This window comes from Malaya genurostris, chromosome 3, assembly GCF_030247185.1.
Source record: "Malaya genurostris strain Urasoe2022 chromosome 3, Malgen_1.1, whole genome shotgun sequence".
NCBI classification, from domain to species: domain Eukaryota; kingdom Metazoa; phylum Arthropoda; class Insecta; order Diptera; family Culicidae; genus Malaya; species Malaya genurostris.
The window spans coordinates 244,303,934-244,324,152 of NC_080572.1; the positions used below are offsets into that span (position 1 = coordinate 244,303,934).

At 37.2% G+C, this 20,219-nt stretch overlaps 1 protein-coding gene across 1 annotated transcript; it reads left to right on the forward strand.

Moving 5' to 3' along the window:
- The first annotated feature begins 9,930 nt into the window (after positions 1-9,930).
- On the forward strand, positions 9,931-19,853 carry LOC131436864 (collagen alpha-1(IV) chain-like). The gene is made up of 14 exons (XM_058605817.1): positions 9,931-10,043; positions 16,738-16,787; positions 16,857-17,284; positions 17,343-17,717; positions 17,782-17,853; positions 17,912-18,100; positions 18,165-18,284; positions 18,336-18,422; positions 18,481-18,757; positions 18,815-19,012; positions 19,066-19,266; positions 19,329-19,451; positions 19,512-19,598; positions 19,665-19,853. The coding sequence occupies exons 1-14, from the start codon at positions 10,039-10,041 to the stop codon at positions 19,787-19,789; spliced, it is 2,337 nt and encodes a 778-aa protein (XP_058461800.1). The 5' UTR covers positions 9,931-10,038; the 3' UTR covers positions 19,790-19,853.
- Positions 19,854-20,219: the final 366 nt, after the last annotated feature.

Below are 20,219 nucleotides of genomic sequence, written 5' to 3' on the forward strand. Positions count from 1 at the left end.
CTTTATTTTTTTATATATTATAGGCGTTCCATGTTGTACTTTTTCGAGTTTAAGATGTTTTCAGGCGTAACATGCGTTAGTTTTACAAGTGTTGTAAAGGTTACGTAAATTACATTGTGTTGTAAAGGTAAATTACAAGTGTTGTAAAGGTAACGAAATGTTACATGTATGAATTTTTTAGTTATAAGTGTTACATACGTTACTCTTTTTTAAAAATAAGGCATTACGTAGCGTTACGTGTACTATTTCATAAATGATATTATTATTATTATTATTATTAGTTTTATTATTATTATTGTTTTTTTTTTTTTATTTTTTTTTTTTTAAATAACTATTCATTGGAATATGAGTTAAAATTAAATTATTAAGATTTAAATTGGGTGTTCAGCCACAAGTGGTGACTTTTCAGCCCTGTTATATATATATATATATATATATATATATATATATATATATATATATATATATATATATATATATATATATATATATATATATATATATATATATATATATATGTATATATATATATATATATATATATATATATATATATATATATATATATATATATATATATATATATATGATTTGGTTATTACCATGAAGACATTATTTGCTTCCGCAATTCTGAGATTATTGTGTAGGGAAAATTCTAAACCTACTTGTATTGTGTAATGGGGAAAAGGAACTTATATACTAACTTACTAACTAATACAGAGAGCGAATCGATTCAATTGAAGATTGCATCGATTTTTGTCGGAATTTGCTTATAATATTATGTGACATTACATCTAATGGTTCTATATTTGTGAGTCTGTGTAACTCATTTGTGCTAAACCAGGGAGGACGCTTCAAAATCATTTTCAGAATTTTATTCTGAATCCTTTGAAGCGTTTTCTTCCTGGTGGATTATTATTATTGTTATTATCATTATTATTATTTTTATTATTTTGGAAATCCCAAAAATATTTACAAGTAAGTTCAGGCATATTGACTCTGAGAAAATATTTTACACGGACGGATCACGAATTGAAGAGGCTACTGGGTTTGGTATATTCAACAATAATGTTTCGGTCTCATTTAAGCTTCAAGAACCTGCATCTCTTTATATAGCAGAGTTAGCAGCAGTTCATTATAGTTTGAGTGTAATCGTCACATTATCTCCAAACCATTATTTTCTTTTCACAGATAGTCTGAGTGCAATTGAAGCTATTCGCTCAAACGCTGCTTGCCAAAATGAACCTTTTTTCTTGGGCAAAATAAAACAGTGCCTGAACGTCATATTGAATAATAATTATCAAATCACAATAGTTTGGGTTCCGGCTCATTGCTCCATTCCAGGCAACGAAAGAGCCGATAGTTTAGCCAAACGTGGTGCTATTGAGGGTGAGATTTATGAGAGACCGATTGCTTTCAACGAATTCTATAGCGCGTCTCGCCAAAGAACACTTGCCAGCTGGCAAGCTTCTTGGGATAAAGATGATCTGGGTCGGTGGATGCACTCAATTATTCCTAAAATATCGACAAAGGCATGGTTCAGGGGACTGGATGTGAGTAGAGATTTCATTCGTGTGATGTCCAGACTCATGTCCAATCACTACACGTTAGATGCACATCTCCTTCGAATTGGACTTTCCGAGACTAATCATTGTGCTTGCGGCGAAGGTTACCGCGATATTGACCATGTTGTTTGGACATGCGTGGAGTTTCGTGATGTCAGATCTCAACTTATAAATTCCTTGCGTACCCAAGGTAGATTATCCAATGTCCCAGTTCGCGACATTCTTGCTTGTCGTGACCTTCCATACATGAAACTTCTTTATCATTTCATTAAATCCATTGGAGTTCCAATTTAAATTTTATTTTATGTTAGACTGTTTTCTCTTCCATGAGTTCAACCAATAGCCAACTATAGGATATTGAATATAAGTGGTGAACTGATACAAACAAACCTGAAATAGTTATAAGATCATGTACAAAATAAATGTATTTTATTTAATGTAATTTAAAATAGCATATCGCTTGATAAAAACAGTGTTTGGATTTACTAATGAGTACCAACATACAAATATGATATTCGAAATGTATTAGGTTTAAACTACTATGTATTGTGGATGCCACGGCGAAGAAAAACTTATGTATATTACCTATGAAATAAACGTATTTATGAAAAAAAATTATTATTATTATTATTATTATTATTATTATTATTATTATTATTATTATTATTATTATTATTATTAATATCAATTGTTTTATCCCGGCAACATGTGTTACTTTTTTTAAGTGTAGGCGTTACGAATAGTTGCGTTACTGTTTTGTAAGTTATTGGTGTTACTGTTTTGTAAGTGATGGGTGTTACGAAGGGTTACTTTTTTGTATGTTATGGGCGTTACATGTGGTACTTTTTCAGGGTTAAGATATTTTGAGGCGTAACATGCGTTAATTTTTGTTTAAATTACAAGTGTTATATGTGTGATTTATTTATAAGTTATATGTGTTACGAACCGTTACTTGAGTTACTGTTTTGTAAGCTAGAAACGTTACGAAGTGTTACATGCGTTATTTTTCTTAAATTATAGGCGTTACAACCTTCACTTTGCTTTACGTTTTAACAAGACTCTTAGATCGCTTGCTGGATGTTAGCATCCATCAACGCCTCATAAATTAAAATGCGAAGAACACAGGGCAGTCAATATTGCGTCAGGGTACAATTATAGTATTACTTTAGTGAAGTCTAAATATATAGATTTTTATTTTTAGTACTTGGCATTTCTGCTCCGCCCGATGTGAAGACATTTTCAAAGATTTTAGCGTTGATTGGTTATGCTATTTTCAGGATTCTCTGATGTTTATGAATTTATCGAACAACACAATACTTCATTATAAACTTCTAGATTAGATTCTGAGTACATGAACCGAGTATATTCATAAAGAAATTCTTTACTTTTCGCGAAGCATATTTCGAAACGATACCCACATTACTTTTTGTAAGTTTAGGTGTTCCACGCGTTACATTTTCATAAGTTCAAAGTGTTACTAAGCGTTACATGCGTTAGTTTTTTTTGTAATTTATAGGCTTTACATTTCGAAGATAATAGCGTTATGAGGCGTTACAGTTTTGTAAATTTTAAGCGTGACATCCGTAACATTTCTGTAAGTTATAGGAGTTACCCGCATAAAAAATAAGTGATTTATGCGTTCAATTTTCATAGCTAACCCCTTAACGCTCAACGGAAATACTATTCCTTTTTTATAAAAATCGTTATCGATTCTTCAATTCAATTATTATTAAATCGATATTTTTTACTGAATGTTAAAAAAACTGATTTCCAAGAGGACAAATGAACGAATAAAAAAAATAACTGTCAATCTTTATTGCACTAAAAAGTTTGTGCAAAACGATGTATAGAAAATAGAACACATAATAAATGTGTTATGTGCACCGTCCATTTGTGCTAAACAAGTACACGAAATCGTTTCGTAGAATACCATAACTAACTATTTATTCTACTATTCTGATAATTAAAGCAATTAATGCAATAAATAAAATTACGATAAAATAAACCCAACTCTTCGTTTATTTATTTTTGAGGAATATATCGTAGGGAAAATATTTTTTCCATGGAATTATAGGAAACTTTTGCACCCTGCTATGTTTTTTTGTTGATATTCTCTTACTTTACACCCACAATAGCTAAAATGTTGTGTTGTACTGACATATTTTTACATGGACATCTTATGGTCGTGAAAAGGTTAATAGGCGATCATGTATTGCTTTTTTGTAAGTTATATGCCTATAAAGCGATACATGTGTTGATTTTTTGTAAGTTATAGGCGTTGTATGCGTTACTTTTTCATGGTTAAAATGTTATGAGGCGTTACATGCAATACTTTTTTGTAATTAATAAACGTTACTTTTTGTGAGTTATAAGTTTTACAACCCGTTATATGCGTTACTTTTTCCTAAGTTATAGGTATTACGTAGCATCATACACGTTACTGTTTTGCAAGTTATAGGTGTTACGTTTTGAAGGGAAAGCTGTTTTGAGACATAACACGCGTTACATATTTATAAGTTGTAAGTGCTACAAGCGTTAATTTTTTGTAAGTTATACGTGTTTCGAACCGTTACTAGTGTTACTTTATTGTAAGCTAGAAACGTTACGAAATGTTACATGCGTTAATTTTTTAGTTATAGGTGTTATATCCCTTACTTTTTTAAAAATAAGGCGTTACGAAGCATTGCATGCGTTACTATTTAAACAATGATATATGCTTTACTTATTATTATTGTTATTATTATTATTATTACTATTATTATTTTTAATAATATTATTACTATTATTATTATTATGATTAATATTATTATTATTATTAGTATCAATTATGTTATCCCGTCAACATGCGTTATAGGCGTTACCAATATTAATACGCGTTACTGTTTTGTAAGTTATGGGTGTTACGAAGCGTTACTTTTTTGTATGTTATGTGCGTTACATGTGGTACTTTTTTAAGGTTAAGGTGTTTTGAGGCGTAACATGCGTTAATTTTTGTGTACATTACAAGTGTTATATGCGCGATTTATATGTAAGTTATATGTGTTACGAACCGTTACCTGCGTTACTGTTTTGTAAGCTAGAAACGTTACGAAATGTTATATGCGTTAATTTTTTAGTTATAGGTGTTACATACGTTACTATTTATTAAAAATAAGGCGTTACGAAGCTTTACGTGTGTTACTATTTCATAAATTATATTATGATTATTATTATTATAATAATAATAATAATAATAATAATAATAATAATAATAATAATAATTATTATTATTATTATTATTATTATTATTATTATTATTATTATTACTATTATCATTATTATTATTATTAATATCAATTATTTTATCCCGGCTGAACATGTGTTGCTTATTTTTAAGTGTAGGCGTTAAGAATAGTTTCGTTACTGTTTGGTAAGTTATTGGTGTTACTGTTTTGTGAGCGATAGGTGTTACAAAGCGTTACTTTACGTTACGTTACGTTGTTACATGTGGTACTTTTTTAGGGTTAAGATGTTTTGAGGCGTAACATGCGTTAATTTTTGTGCAAATTACAAGTGTTATATGCGTGATTGATTTGTAAGTTATATGTGTTACGAACCGTTATTTGCGCTACTGTTATGTACGCTAGAAACGTTACAAAGTGTTACATGCGTTATTTTTATTAGGTTACATGCGTTACTACCTTACTACTTTCTTCAAGAATAAGCGTTACGAAAGATTACGTGCGTTATTTAAAAAATAGGCGTTACACGCATTACTCATATAATTTATTTGACCACGGCTTTTATCCAAGCTATATGCGTTACTGGTTTGTAAGTTAACGGTGTTACGGAGCGTTACCTTTTTGTAAGTTGTAGGAGTAACACATTTTTTATGGTTACGGTGTTATTGGGCGTAACATGTGTTACATTATTGTAAATTATGAATGTTACATGCGTTATTCATTTGTAAATTATAGATGTTATGAACCGTAATATGCGTTATTTTTCTGTATATTACAAGTGATACGAAGCATTACATGCGTTACTTTTTGTTAGTTATAGATGTTACGAAACGTTACATTTGTTACTTTTTTGTAAGTTGTAGACTTTACATGCGTTACTTTTTAAGTTGTTCCACATCAATACATTTATTTCTGCATTGGGTGTGAGCGTTGTATGTCATTGAATGTGTTAGTGACGACGCAAACTTTGTTTACATGCTATGTGCATATTTCAACCGTTGAATAATTCTTATAGCTCTTTGTAAAAATGTATAGTTCTATAACTTCGTTAAATGAAGCGAGTGAGAAAGGGTTATCTGCCTGCAACGTTAATGTAACTGCTACCAGATGAAGAAGGCAACGTGGCAGATTTACCTGCCAATAGTTTGTTTTAAAAATTGTATTCCTATATAATTAAAAAATATGCTTTCGTGATTTTTATTAAATAATTTAATGTTTATTGTATTATCTGCGATCTATGAAAGTTTTATTAAAATCTGTTAATTAAATTTTATTAAATTTTTATTAAATTTTAATCGTTGTTTTTTTGGAAAGCAATTTAATGATCCAACAGAACCGAATTATACACACTTGAACAAATATACAAACAGTCATTGTTTTCTAGGCGATTTTACGTACTCTGACGCCAAAGTAATTTACATACCAAATGTCAAGGATTTGTTTTTAGTCTTTGTTAAGACGTAGAGCTGTATTGAGCTTGTATTTTTTTGTATTTTTTTTGAGTTGGATCTCGTTGTCACCCTTTTTCTTCTTTCTGCGAGGATTGAGGAGCACTTCGTTCGTGATTCGTCTCGTCATCCATTGCCGCATCGATGGTATTGTTGTCGATTTCCGTCTTCTTCTCGTTGCTAGTTGCTGTAAATGCACCTTGTTGTATATTGGTTGCAATTGCTGATTGGTTGGAGGGTAAGTTGTTAACTGCAGCTGGAATTCTTGTATCTTGACCGAAAATCACATAAGAAGGTATAGCCTTCTTCAAGTGTATGCGTAATAAACGTACGCTATTTAGAATAGCGGGGAAAAATAAATCTATAGCACTATCTTCCATATATACTGGAATGTTGTACTTAATGTTCTCGTGCTCCACATAGTGCACATTGTTATTGTCTTTTGCGAATTGAATTGCATCCACCTCTTTATAAAACTGGATGTAAATAACATTTGTCTTATTGCATTGAAGTAAATGCACTCGTTTAATATCAAGATGCATTTGCTCCTTAAGCAAACCTTCAAGTTCTCGTATCGAAGGTCGAATTTTGCACTGCCTGAAGTCAACAACAATTGTATTCTTTCGTGTCGGCGGTAGCTTTTGTTCGTTTTGTTCACTCATTTCGAGGTCGTTCTATTGTTCACTACACAATACTGTACTTGATTTCTTCTGTCCCGAACGTAAGCGGTTTTGTTTTATCGACTGACTTGGATGAGATGTGAAACCGAACTGTAGTTTTAAATATGATCAGTATCTAGCGGGGAAAACAGAATGCAATTATGTAAAGAAAACCGCAGAGACGAGACTCGAACCCGTAGCTAACTTCTAACCGGGGGAATTGTTTTTACCAATTTAACTACCCTGCATATGGAAACAAATGAAGAGAAAGTCTAATTGACTAGACGGAACTCAAGCATGCTTCGCTGTACTGACATTCACTTACAGTCCTGTAGCAACGGAAACAAATTCAACAGAACACACACACACACACTGATAACAAGTCTATTTTTTCCTTTCTACTTTGCCGCCGACACTGATTCGAGACTTTTGTCTTTGTCTATTTTTTTACCTATCGGGATCCACATCAGCGTCATACGACGATCACAGCCAATATGTGATAGCAGCAGTGACGATTGTGTGATATCAAACACAATATATTGAAGATGCTCAAACCTTCGATTGACTTTCAACGATTTGTGTTTTAGTCTTTGTTAAGACGCAGAGCCGTCTTGAGTTAGTTTTAAATATGATCAGTATCTACCGTGGAAAACAGAGGGGTTCGAGTCCCGTCTCTGTGGTAACATTTTCGCGGTTTTCGTTACATGATTGCATTCGCAAATCAATTTTCCAAACTGTTTTCCCCGTTAGATACGGATCATATTTAATGCCAAATGTGTTTACCATGAAGAATAAAAAAACAACTTCAAGTCTTCGAATTTCCTGGCCCTCAGAAAAAGACTGGAACCGGGGTGATTCCCCACTTTCCCTCACTCCTCTTAAACAGTCGCATCCTTCAACTTTCGAACTGATCGATGCTTCTAGTTTCGGATAGCGTTTTGGTTACTTCTTTAGTACTAGGAATATTTGACTTCGAAGTGCCAACTTTTTTAGCCTCATCTCGCACTGGAACCTCTTTCTTGTGCTTGAACATCTTCAGCGGTTTATTTACGATCCGTTTTCGGTTTTCCTGGAAGGAGTTATTTTCACAAAACTGCCTGATCGCGCTTCGTCCGATTTTCATAGTAACTATTTCCATTTTTTACTGATTTGTTGAGGTTACTCAACGTTTCGAATTCCATTTAACGAGAACTTGTTTTAAGTAAGTAATTAGATACTTACTTTCAATTAGATCAGTTCCAGTCTCGGGAGAAGAAAAATGTTGATATTGGTTCATCAATATCCTTAGCATTTCTAGTAATTTAACAAAGCAAGCATGAATATGTGTCATGAAAACAGGGCCACCTGTGTTTACCTACTGTCAGCGATATGTCAACAACTTGCCAACAAGCATTCGACAATACCGTTTTGTAACACCCTCGAGCATACGGTCAATGTAAGCACACGAATCAGTTCGGTTATCTTCGCAGTAAAAGGTCCAAACCTGGCACCGTGGGGCATTGTGAAATAACGCGGTTAGGGCACAAATGCTACGGTAAACGATGTTGTCTTAAAAATACGAACCGGACTTGACTTGGTATGCTTCTGTTCGACTGCCCTGTCGGTCACTTTTCATCTAGTTTCGAATGAAAAAGAGTGAAACAAGTGACTATTAATTGAGACGCAGATCTGTGAGGAATTTAATTAGCCCTACTCCTAGTTGAAAAGAAATAACTGCAAACGGGAGTAAATTATGTTAGTCACCAGCCACTTTGGTGTCAGAGCTTCCCAACGCACCGCTTCAATCATATGCGTTCTTACTGCTAATCAATTTATTTCAATTTCCTACCCACTCAATTCGTCCCAACCGGATAAAATGTATCTGCATTTGGTTATGCAGCGAAAAAAAAACTACTACTTGTTATGTTGTCAGAAACGGACGCCAGGCTAATAGCGACGACGTCTAGCCCTGCATGTGGAGGCAGTGCAGTGAGGCGGTGGTATCAGAAAGCGTTTAGTTCTATTGCACAAGTCGTGCGTTCCGAGAGTTATGAAACTGTTCGCTGGCAGTAATGATTAATGACCTCTGGCTAGGTCTGCAATATTTTGTCCACATCGCCACGTTCAATTTGTGGATCTGTTGAAAAGTGCCGCCTTGACAAAATAGCATATCGGGATCACGCATCGGTGGGGGGTTCTGAGCGATGCAGTGCCGCTCAGAATGGACACAAACCTGAGCTTGCAATAAACAGATTTTAGTTTGATTGCCGGCAATCAAGTTGCGTCGTGTTGGCAAACCATGATAAGCTGTCAGTGTAAATAATCGACTGAAACTATTGAAAAACGTCAAAACTTGTGCCGTTTGATAAATTTTAGGATCATTTCATACACCAAAACATACGCCGCTTGAGTAAAGTATTCAAATGAAATTGTTTTATCCCAACAAACTGCTGTTAATAACAGTAAATTACTTGTCTTAACTCTTGTACATGTTGATGTCTGCAATCAGAAACGGTCATGGCACCAAATTAGTCAGACCGTGTGTGTGTGTGATTTATTAGCAATTGTCACCATTAATGACGAGTAATAAAAAAATCACCTGTGCGTAAAATCGTTAGAGAAAAGTGCAGGTTGGTACTTAGATTTTCATAAGTTTAGGCGTAGGACTATTAAACACCCGAGCGAGTGGAATTCGTTCAAGGCTGTCCACACAATGTAGTGTTACAATTCGAATGGGTACTAATGGAACAGCATTCTGCAATCAAATTATTGTCTTCTTATTTTGGGAACATCTGGAGAACATATTTACTCGATGTGCTCACCCAACGCAAGAAAATAGTTCTTGTGTAGCAGTGTCAAGTGTCGCGAAAGTCTCGTTAGTTCCGTAGAACGAAAGTTCAATCGAAAACAAAAATTCTATTATGTCATATTTACTCCAACGTTTCGCTGTCCATTTGGTATGCTAAATTAGATCACACATATGGTATGGCAATTGTGATCGGGTCAAAGATTGAAGAAGATCTTTCCTTCAGCATAGCTGTTTAGTCTGCTAGAGTATTTTCAATCGGTTGGATCGTTTCGAATTCTTTTGCTATAATATCAGAGTGATCAGCGGAAATGTGTTTTATTCAAAGTTAATGATACAGTTTCCCGTAATTCCGTGACAATGAGGTGTGTTGTTTTACCTGTGAATATTTTTCAGAAAGCATCCAGAATTTCCAGAAAGCATGACATTGGAAATTATTGAATTATCTTGATTTACTCGTGTCAAAATGATGATAAGAAATGAAACGCTGAGTTGTCAATTTCATTGTCTTTTTTGTGCAGATCTTCGAAACTTTGCGGGTTTCTTTCGGATTTCCGAAGTTATGCAGAACTTTTAGGGTAGATTCCCGAAATTAAGTTTTTTTTTAAGAAATTGCTTTTCAATATCAGATGGCTTAGAAATACATGTATCCTCGAGATGTAGAATTACCTCTAATTTTTTTTCCCAATTATCTCTCTTTCTCTCACTCTTTATGTGACCTGGAATCCCGGACCTTGATGATTTTCGCATTTCTGTGACAAAAATAGTTTCATTTTTGGTTTTTTATACGAATTTCCGAAGTTATGCGTTTTTGAAGCGGTAGGTTATCCATGTATATAAAAAACTTCGGTGTATTTTGTTACTAGCAAATATGAATAAATCGTGTATGAGGATTCGTGAAGAAAATATTCTTAAAAATGCTTCAATCAAGCTAATAAATCAGCGAAATGAAGAAAAATCAAAAATAAAAGAGTCCAAAATGAAGGAAAATCTTTGGTTAGTGCAAAAATCATGTGGTGATAAAACAAAATGATTTTGAAATGTTCAAAAAATTTAAGAATTCTTCTTGCAAATAACGCGTTAGTAATACAATTAGGAACGATTTTTTTTGCATAAATATCTTTTATTTTTTTATTATTTGTATTTCAGAGATTGAGCACCTCTCTTCAAATTTCGTACAGTATTGTTCGAATTTTGTTCTAGTATATCCAGGGAGGCCATCTCATTGCCATCTCATAACTTCGTATTCGGCATTCGTCTGATGGAACAAGTTTTGGAGATCTTAAATATTCAGTTAGAGCGTCCAGACCTGTCTGTAGTCAGTATCAGTATCAGTATCAGTATCATCAGCAAATTGTGACAAAACACCACTACCCGGAAGAGGTGGGATGTCTGATGTTAAAATGTTGTATAGAATGGGACCTAGGATACTTCCTTGGGGTACACCAGCAGGAATAGTAAATCTTTCTGAAAGTGTCTTATTCAGAGAAACCTGGAATGCCCTACATGCAAGATAATTTTTGATAATTTTAATAAGATACATGGGAAAATTATACCGATGCAGTTTAAACACCAGGCCATCGTGCCACACATTATCGAATGCCTTTTCAATATCCAATATTGCCATGGCAGTCGTTTTGTACACTGATTTATTTTGCTCGATGACGTTGTCAACCCTTGTGAGTTAGTGGATGGTGGATTTTCCTTTCCGGAACCCAAACTGTTCTTCCAGTAATATATCCTGTTCATCTGCGAAAGCAAGAATTCGCCTTTGTATTGACTTTTCAAACAGCTTGGATAGGGCAGAGAGTAAGCTGAAGGGCCGATAGCTCTTGGAAAAGAAAGGATCTTTTCCCGGTTTCAAAACTAGGATAACTTTAGCTAACTTCCACTTTGAAGGAAAGTAACCAAGCTCCCAGCACCTGTTAAAAATTTTAGCTAAGAAGTCAAATGAGCGAATACTCAAATGTTTCAGCTCAATGTTGAATGTGTTTTCGAAACCGGGGGCCTTCATATTTTTGGATTTTTTCACAATAGCCATCAGCTCATTCGCAGTGACTCTACTTTCCTCAGGAACCAAGCTGTCTGATTGGTCAACCTCAGCTACGCTATCTGCAACGGCTCTTTCATGTGGACTAACAATGTTGAGTCCCAAATTGTGACAACACACAAACTGCTTGCTAGCGCATTTGCCTTATCTACTGGTGTGATTAAAGGTGTTCCTTCAATTGCGTCCTGGGGTGACATCAGAGGAGGAATAGGCTTCGGTTTTTTCTTAAGCACCTTCGTTAAGGACCAGAAGGGCTTTGAATGTGGGAGAATTTCTCGAAGCGTTGGTGGAAGTTCCTGTTGAGATGCTCAGATATCCTTTCCTGGATTATCCTAGTTAAGTTATTATAAGAAGTCTTTTCATCTAGGATGCCAATTCGTTGATACTGCCTCCGGTAGATATTTCGAAGTCGGATGAGTTTCTTGGTGACACTGTTAATATGAAGAGAGGAACACGGCATATGTTGTACTGGAACCGTCCTATCACGAGCGACTGTGATTGAAAGCTGGAAGGAAGATAGGGCCGCATCGATTTCCATCGGGGAATCTAGTGGAACATTGATATTAATAAGTTGTTCGACGATTTGTTGAAATTGGACCCAGTCGGTGCGATATTAGTTCCTCCGAGGTTGAATAGGCACTGTTTCTGGTGAAGATCCCAACATCAATATTACTGGAAAATGGTCGGAAGAGAGCTCGTTGAAGACAACTGGAGAGCTGTCTATGTCGATGTTGCTGATGAATATATCCAAAATGGAAAGAACTCCCGATCTGGAAAGTCGCGTTGGTTGATCCGGAGCGAGGATGTTGTATTGTCCAGCTTCGTAATCTTTTCAAGTACGAATCCGTTTCGATTCTGTCTTTTGTTTCCCCACAGCTCATGCCGTGCGTTCAGGTCCCCAGCAATGATGAATTTGTTCTGTCGTCGAGTGAGCATAGCCAGATCTCGCTTCAATGATGCACACGTACCATCTCGAAGATTGGTTTGTTTGGGGCAGTACGCTGCAATGATGATGATGGGTCCCATCGTCGTTGTAATCTCAATTCCGATGGCTTCTATAAGTTGCAATTTAAAGGCTGACAGAAGCCTGTGCTGAATGGATCGTTTAATGGCAATGGCAACTCCCCCTCCTCTGGTAGTTGCCCTGTCGAGCCTGTGAATCCTGTAACTGGAAATAAAAATAGAAATTTCAGGTTTAAAATGAGTTTCAGTTAAAATAGCAATTTACTTTAACCAACTCTTTATATTGCATATTCGATGATGAATTTACCTAAGGAGTTGATTTGATCTAACCACGTTCTGCAGTTTCGTAGTTTTGTTGTCATTGTTTCAAAAATGACGATCAGTTGTTCAGCAGAGAATAAATCACCAGAGTCATCCTTTGCTTGTGGTTGATTATTGCCCCATCCAGGAGGGATTCTTGAGGAAGATTCTTTTTGAGATCCAGCGGCTGAAGTCTTTGGATTGCTGCGAGGAAGTGGCGGTAAATTCGGAATATCCCTCTTCGGTGGAAGCCGTGGGAAATTAATTTCATCCTTCTGTGGAACATTCTTGCGCGTTGATTGTTTGCGGGACGCCTGTTGTCGATTTTTTGTGAACTCAGCACGTTTGGGACACGATTTGCTAGTAGATGGATGGTCGCCATCACAGTTCACACATTTTACAGCGATGTCATCTAGTAGGCAATCGTTGGTATTGTGTGATTCGGCACATTTCCCGCACCGACTTTTCATGTGGCAATTCCTCGCTCCATGGCCGTAGTTCAAACAGTTCGTGCACTGTGTGACATCCCGATGTACCGGTTTATACTTTTGCCATTTGATGATTATGTGAAATAACGATTTAATCGTTTTCAGTTGAGATTTTTTTCCGACAACGAAGTATTTGTTGTAAATGTTCTGTTCAAACCACCACAAAATATTGAATAATCTAGAGTCGAACTTGTGGAATAATATGTGATCAATAAATTTCCTGACTTACATTTAATAGAGAAAGCTGTTTTTATCTACCTAGTGCTGTAATGATGCCCTTTTCATATTGTTCATTTTCTCTTATATATTACAGCAAAAATTCATCGAAATACTACAATTTAAAAAAGTTGAGATGAGAAAGGCAAAAAATCATTTTCTATGCCTACTTGTCCAAACCTGTCGCAACTCGCTTCAATCACACTGACGACATCACACCCTACCGAACCCTGCCGCACCATACCGATTCGCTCGCGCGGTGCACTTTGCATACAGCGCGCGTATACAAAAAATCAAATATTTCAAAAACCCTATTTGAGCACAAAAATTTTTTTGTTGATTATGAAAACCAATAAAATATGCAACATTTTAGCATTTAACAGAAACAAAAATCTCGTGAAGAAGGTACTTTAATATCGATTTCTTTGGAAAATTTAAGCAGAAATTTTAGTAAAATTTAACATTTTTTTCTTCATTCTATGACAAAAATAGTTGTTTATGCATTTGCAAAGTTTCGTATAATTCGAAAGAGAACTTGAGTTTCAGGGAACATTACAATGAAAAGGTATATAAATGTTAATGTAACTAAAATAGCATAAAAAATTCGAATATCGACGAAATATTTCACGAACATGTTCGTAGATACTAATACTACAAAACAAAAACACTTATTGTAAAATCGGTTACCTCGTGAAAAATGGGGGGGCCACTTCAGAAATTTTTACTCTCAGATAACATTCCACTCCTTTGTAGTGGTTTAAAGCCGGAACAGTTATTTTGTAGCCTTCAATACATAAACGGATTGTTGCCTGTAGTCCTTTGCTGATCAGTGTGTTGAAATCCGAGCGTAGAGTTGGTGAGAAGCCCTTCAGGTAGAAAGGCGGCATTTTTTCCTTCTTCTGCATTTCCTCTTCGACATCAACTGGCAGACCAGCATATTGGTTTTTACTCAGCAAACGATCGTTTACCTTTACATCACTTGGCTTCAGACGCTTAGCATCCTTTGGATCCTTCTCGGATCTATGGCGCGTTTAACCCATGGCTGGAGTAGGTAGACAACTGCGAATAAAAAAACAAAACAAAATCGAAATTAGTCGTAGTAAGTTATTCGTCTATCCACATCGAGTGTTAGATGACGAATGATCGATTTTCGACCACGGTTCCCCTTTTATACGCATTCAGTTGAAGATATGTGCCTGACTACCTCAAAATCGTCGTCCTTGCGCGAAAAACCCTAGCAAAAGTAAAGAGTTTTCCGCGTTGTTTTCAAATTTTAAGAAAACATTATTTTTGAGTTGTTTGTGGTTATCGCACAATGTTCAAAATATTATCCTAAATTCCTGATCATATTTTTGATGAAATGGTGTAAGAATTATGTTGCTACCATTAATAAAAGTCGAGATATTCACGATTAAGTTCGCCCATTCTTCCATATGGCTAATTTTGAAAAGGCACCCCATAGTAAAGTAAGTCGTATTCACGACAAAATTTTCGAGATGACACTAAATCTCGACGTTTCATGCAATTCTAAGACTTTTGGCATCAAAACTTTTTTTCCGATTTCGAAAATTTCAACGTGACTTGAACCGATAAACATTAGATCACAAAGCACACCGGTTACTCGGCAGAGCTACAGAAGCACACATCTGCTCTATAAATAATTGATATATGAAATCATACAGTGGCACTTGGTAGCCGAGTGCAAATTCCACTCTTTGTTGAATTATGCCACCAGTAAAATTCATAATTTTTTTCTGTGTACTCTCCTACCCAGTGCTTGAGTGAAAAGTAGGGATACAGGGAGAAAACTGATGATGTAGGGTAACGGAGATATTTTGGTCACTCTAATATATTCTAATATATTCGTTCTAACACGAAATATCACCCTTCGATGTTCATTTTATTTGTGTGTATTATATAGTCAATTTTTGTAATAGTAGCTTAAACAATATATTAGGGGTACATATAAGTTCGTTCGGTTCTTGTTTCGGAATTTCAACATTATTGATAAATAATGGTTGAAATTTCAATATTCTATTGTTCATCGTTAGTCACTACTTTTTCTCATCTTTCTGGCAATTTACGGATACCCTATTTAAAAAATTCGTGAATTGATCCATTTTTGACTTCATCATACTTGGAGAAGTGCTGGTCAGTCAAGCCATGCTGCATCGACCGGAACAGATAGTAATCGGGAGGAACAACGTCTGGGCAATACAGCGGGTGACGTAGGAGTAGGTCTGTGTGTTCCTAAGTATGTTTTTACTGGCTGTGCTGTGTTGTCAGTTGTTGGTCCCTCCATATACAGAGCAAAACTTTCAAACCATGAATATACGGCCTGGATTGACACCCTGCCATTTTAGATTGTCGTAATCGACCCACTTTTCACTTCACCAAACCTTTTTTATTGTGCCACTGGAGTAGTGAAGAAACGTGAAGAGACGGTTTTCGATATCCCTTTGATTCAATTCATATGGCACCCGATTGCCTACCTTTCGGATCATTCTCATTGCTTTTGAATGTTGGCAAATTGCAGACTCAGTAACTCCGAGTGATTTTATAAGTTCTTCTTGCGTTTGTGGCAAAACCACTTTTAAACCATGTAAACCACAATGAGCGAAATCTGGAAACTTCTACTGTCACTTACACAGTGTAAACATTACAAATTAAACTAGTTCATCTCAAATTCTAATTGAAAGTACGTAATGGATAAAAACTTACAACTATTAGAAAGTGATGCAATTTGAGTCCGATTAAAAAAAATAAATTGTGTTAAAAGGGGAAATATAAAAACATCAGCGATGCGAGACGAACAAGTTTTGAGTTTTTCAAAACCCTACTTAGGGTACTCTGTTTTACTTGATTATTTTTTCAAGCATTTAGAAGCAAAGATAACAAAATTGACCGCCTTTATTTTTTCACATAAGATAAAAAATAGTGATAATCCATGGAAATAGTTCTCCTCTGCATTGTTATTCCAAGTATTTTCAAAAAAAATTCAATTAGTGCAGATCACCTTAATTTCATTCATATGATTTACAGGTTCAAACTACTTCTAGCACTGCAACTGCAGTTGTGCATCATTTTAGCCCGTAAGTAACGTACATAAATAATTACCTATCAACTAATTGATGACCACAAAAACACTCCCGTAATTCCAGAGGACATTTTCGAGTTCGGTGAATACGAGGAAGGACCCTGCGGCCGTTGGAAACCGGGCGATGTGGACCTACGCTCTTTCGATCTTATTCGAGAGTTTCAGTTGGATCGCTTTGAAAACAATGGCGAGCATATTTTCAGCATCGAAGGAACGAACAGTCTCCAAACGGCATATCGATTGGAAAGTCAAACGAATTTGACAATGCGAGCGATTGACGCATTTCCTCTGGGTCTGCCCCAGCAGTTTTCGTTGGAATGTACATTCCGAACGGAAGCTGAGCCCGTTTCGTCGTGGCACATGTTTGAGGTTACAAACGAGCACCACGAAAGCCAGCTGGCCGTAACGATGAACCCGGGTAGGCAAACCCTGGAGGTAGGAGTCCCGAGCTACGAAGGGGAACTGCAGGTGGTTGAGTATCATCACTCGTCGGTGAGTTTTTCAGGATTATGTGATTCGTTGGATCGAAATGTTAATTAGCTATTTTCAGTTGTTTGATCAACGGTGGCACAAAATCATGCTGGGAGTGACAAATGATTATCTTAATCTATGGGTCGACTGTAAACCGGTTCAGGATGTGGACGGACATCTGAATGCACCGTTGGAACCCCGAGGACGTTTCGATACCAACAACGGATTTGTTTCCATTTCGCGCTATGCGGAAACTTCGGTCCATGAACCGGAATCACCGATAGTTGATCTCCAGTGGATGGTGATGAATTGCGACCCGACGCGTCCTGCCCATGGAACATGCGATGAATTACCACTGTATGAAGTGGCTCACGTTGAGACTAATCTGCCACATGGACCGGAACCGAAAGCAGATTGTAATACCGTATGCCCACCGGGATACAACGGGACGGATGTGAGCTGCAAATTCTTGATTTTAGGATGTTTTATTAAACCTGATCGTTTTTTTATTGTCGCAGGGTGCTCCAGGAGTCCCAGGAATTCCGGGTGAAAAAGGTGCTAAAGGAGAGCCCGGTTTTAATGGGAGACGTGTAAGTGAGGGTTGATCCTGTGTGAAATTAAATAAAAAACCTTAAATATATATTGTAGGGCCCGCCTGGTCCAAGGGGTTTGGAGGGTGCTGCCGGTATCTCGATAAAAGGAGAAAAGGGTGCCATTGGAGCAGTAGGGCAAAAAGGAGAACCAGGATCAGCGGCTATCGCTGGTGCTGCCGTCATAGGACCACCCGGATTACCAGGCCCACAAGGCCCTCCAGGATTTGCAGTCAAAGGAGAAAAGGTAGTTTCTATTTTGTTTTATGCTAATGGGATTCTAACTTGCGATTGTTTTTCTGTCACTCAAGGGTGAACGAGGTTACGATGGATTGCCCGGATTGAAAGGTGAATCGTTGCAAGGACCTATTGGTCCGCGGGGACTTCCCGGTCCTCCTGGAACTACGGGGATAGGACTCATAGGCGAAAAGGTAGCGCATATTTTTTAGTGTATGAACCACGTTTGAGGCACATTATTTCAGGGTGAACGAGGAATAACTGGTTTTCCGGGTAGAGATGGAATTTCATTACCAGGTGCTCCCGGAACCAAAGGAGAGAAGGGGGAACCGGTGCGTAACATTATACTTCATAATCTGTTTCGATATACAATTAGAATTTCTTCCGCAGGGATCAGTAGTACAATCTTTGACAGAACGCGGCGAAAAGGGTGAAAAGGGTGACTCAGGGCCTCGGGGCCCGACAGGAATACAAGGAATGCCAGGTGCTCCTGGGCCTATTGGTCATCCGGGACAACCGGGACCACCGGGGCCCGTTCCGACTGAAGGCGCTTATGCGACAGGAAACTTGGGAGTATCAATACCTGGTCCACGAGGAATTCCCGGTTCTCCAGGTCCTCCAGGGCCTCCTGGACCTCCTGGTGCACCGTCTGAGGTTGCATCTTCAGGTACCTAGAAATCGTTTGCAGGTTTTCCTACTTTTGAATGCTGAACATGTTTTACAGGAAGTGGACGATATTTTGAAAACTTCATGTCCTACGGACATCGTGGACCAGTTGGTTATACTGGTTTGCCAGGTGTACGAGGAGCAGGTGGCGAGCGCGGCCCCGAAGGATCGATCGGGTTGCCTGGTCCGCCAGGGCAAGATGGAGCTCCTGGATTGCAGGGAATACCGGGAGTGACAGGACAACCGGGATCTCCGGGTACGTGATGGGAAACTTTATCATGAATGTTTTAACACTTGTCAAGTTTACAGGTCTACCTGGATTACCTGGAAGAAGCTACACCGAGGCTGAAGTACGAGATATTTGTGCTTCAGTACTGAGAGATCATCTAGCGGAACTTACGGAAGGATTAATAGGACCTCCAGGGCTCCCGGGTGAATCGAGAACGGGAAAGCCGGGATTACCGGGTAAACCGGGACCGAAAGGTGATCGTGGATATCAGGGTCTACCAGGTAAGCTTTTCAATCCATTTATTTATTGAGTTTCGTTTCTTAATTATATTTCTTTTGAATAGGAGATCGAGGTTATCCAGGGGAACCTGGGAATCCAGGACTTCCAGGTTCTCCCGGCGAACGAGGTGAACCAGGGGTTGAAGGCCGACCAGGCCACGACGGCGTTGGAAGAGATGGTGCTCCAGGTGAAAAATGGTTTCATTGAAAATGTTCAAAAGATTTCTTGATTTTTCTCATTCGCATAGGCCCTCAAGGTCCACAGGGTCCACCGGGACTGGAAGTTCAAGGCCCTCCCGGGCGTCAAGGGGAACGAGGAGAGTCTGGTAAACCTGGTAAGTATCGATCAGTCAAAACTACATATTTTTGCATGTAAAAACACACGTTCACTATCTTTACAGGTATCGCAGGACTTCGTGGACCACCGGGTGTTCCCGGGGTGTGCCCTAACGATTGCTATATGGCAGCAGCAGTAGCCGCCCAAAGTTTCCGAGCTAATCAACAAACCAAAGGACCGCCTTACTAACATGAGAGCTTACAATAATGACATCCATGCGTGCATTTCAATTACTCGTAACAATCTGTTAATAGCAAATAAATATTCACCTAAATGTAAGGAAAAAAAATAAATGATTTTTTGAGAACCCATATGAAAAAAAATTAACTGTATACTGGAGAATCTATCTATCATTTGCTATGACCAAACCAAGTTCAACATAAAGGAAGTAAACTTGTTGAGAACTAGTTTACTCTTGATGTGATGAAGAAATGAACTACGCAACGACTGAGTAAAACACGGTCCAAATGACTACCGCTAGACTAGTTTCAATAATTAACTTTGTTGAAGGATTTCTACTGCACGACTAGTTCTTGGTAGAATCGATTTTTAATTATTGAGTAATTGACTAATCAGTGGATGGTTAGGATTTCAACGGTGTTCTCAAATTATAAACTCT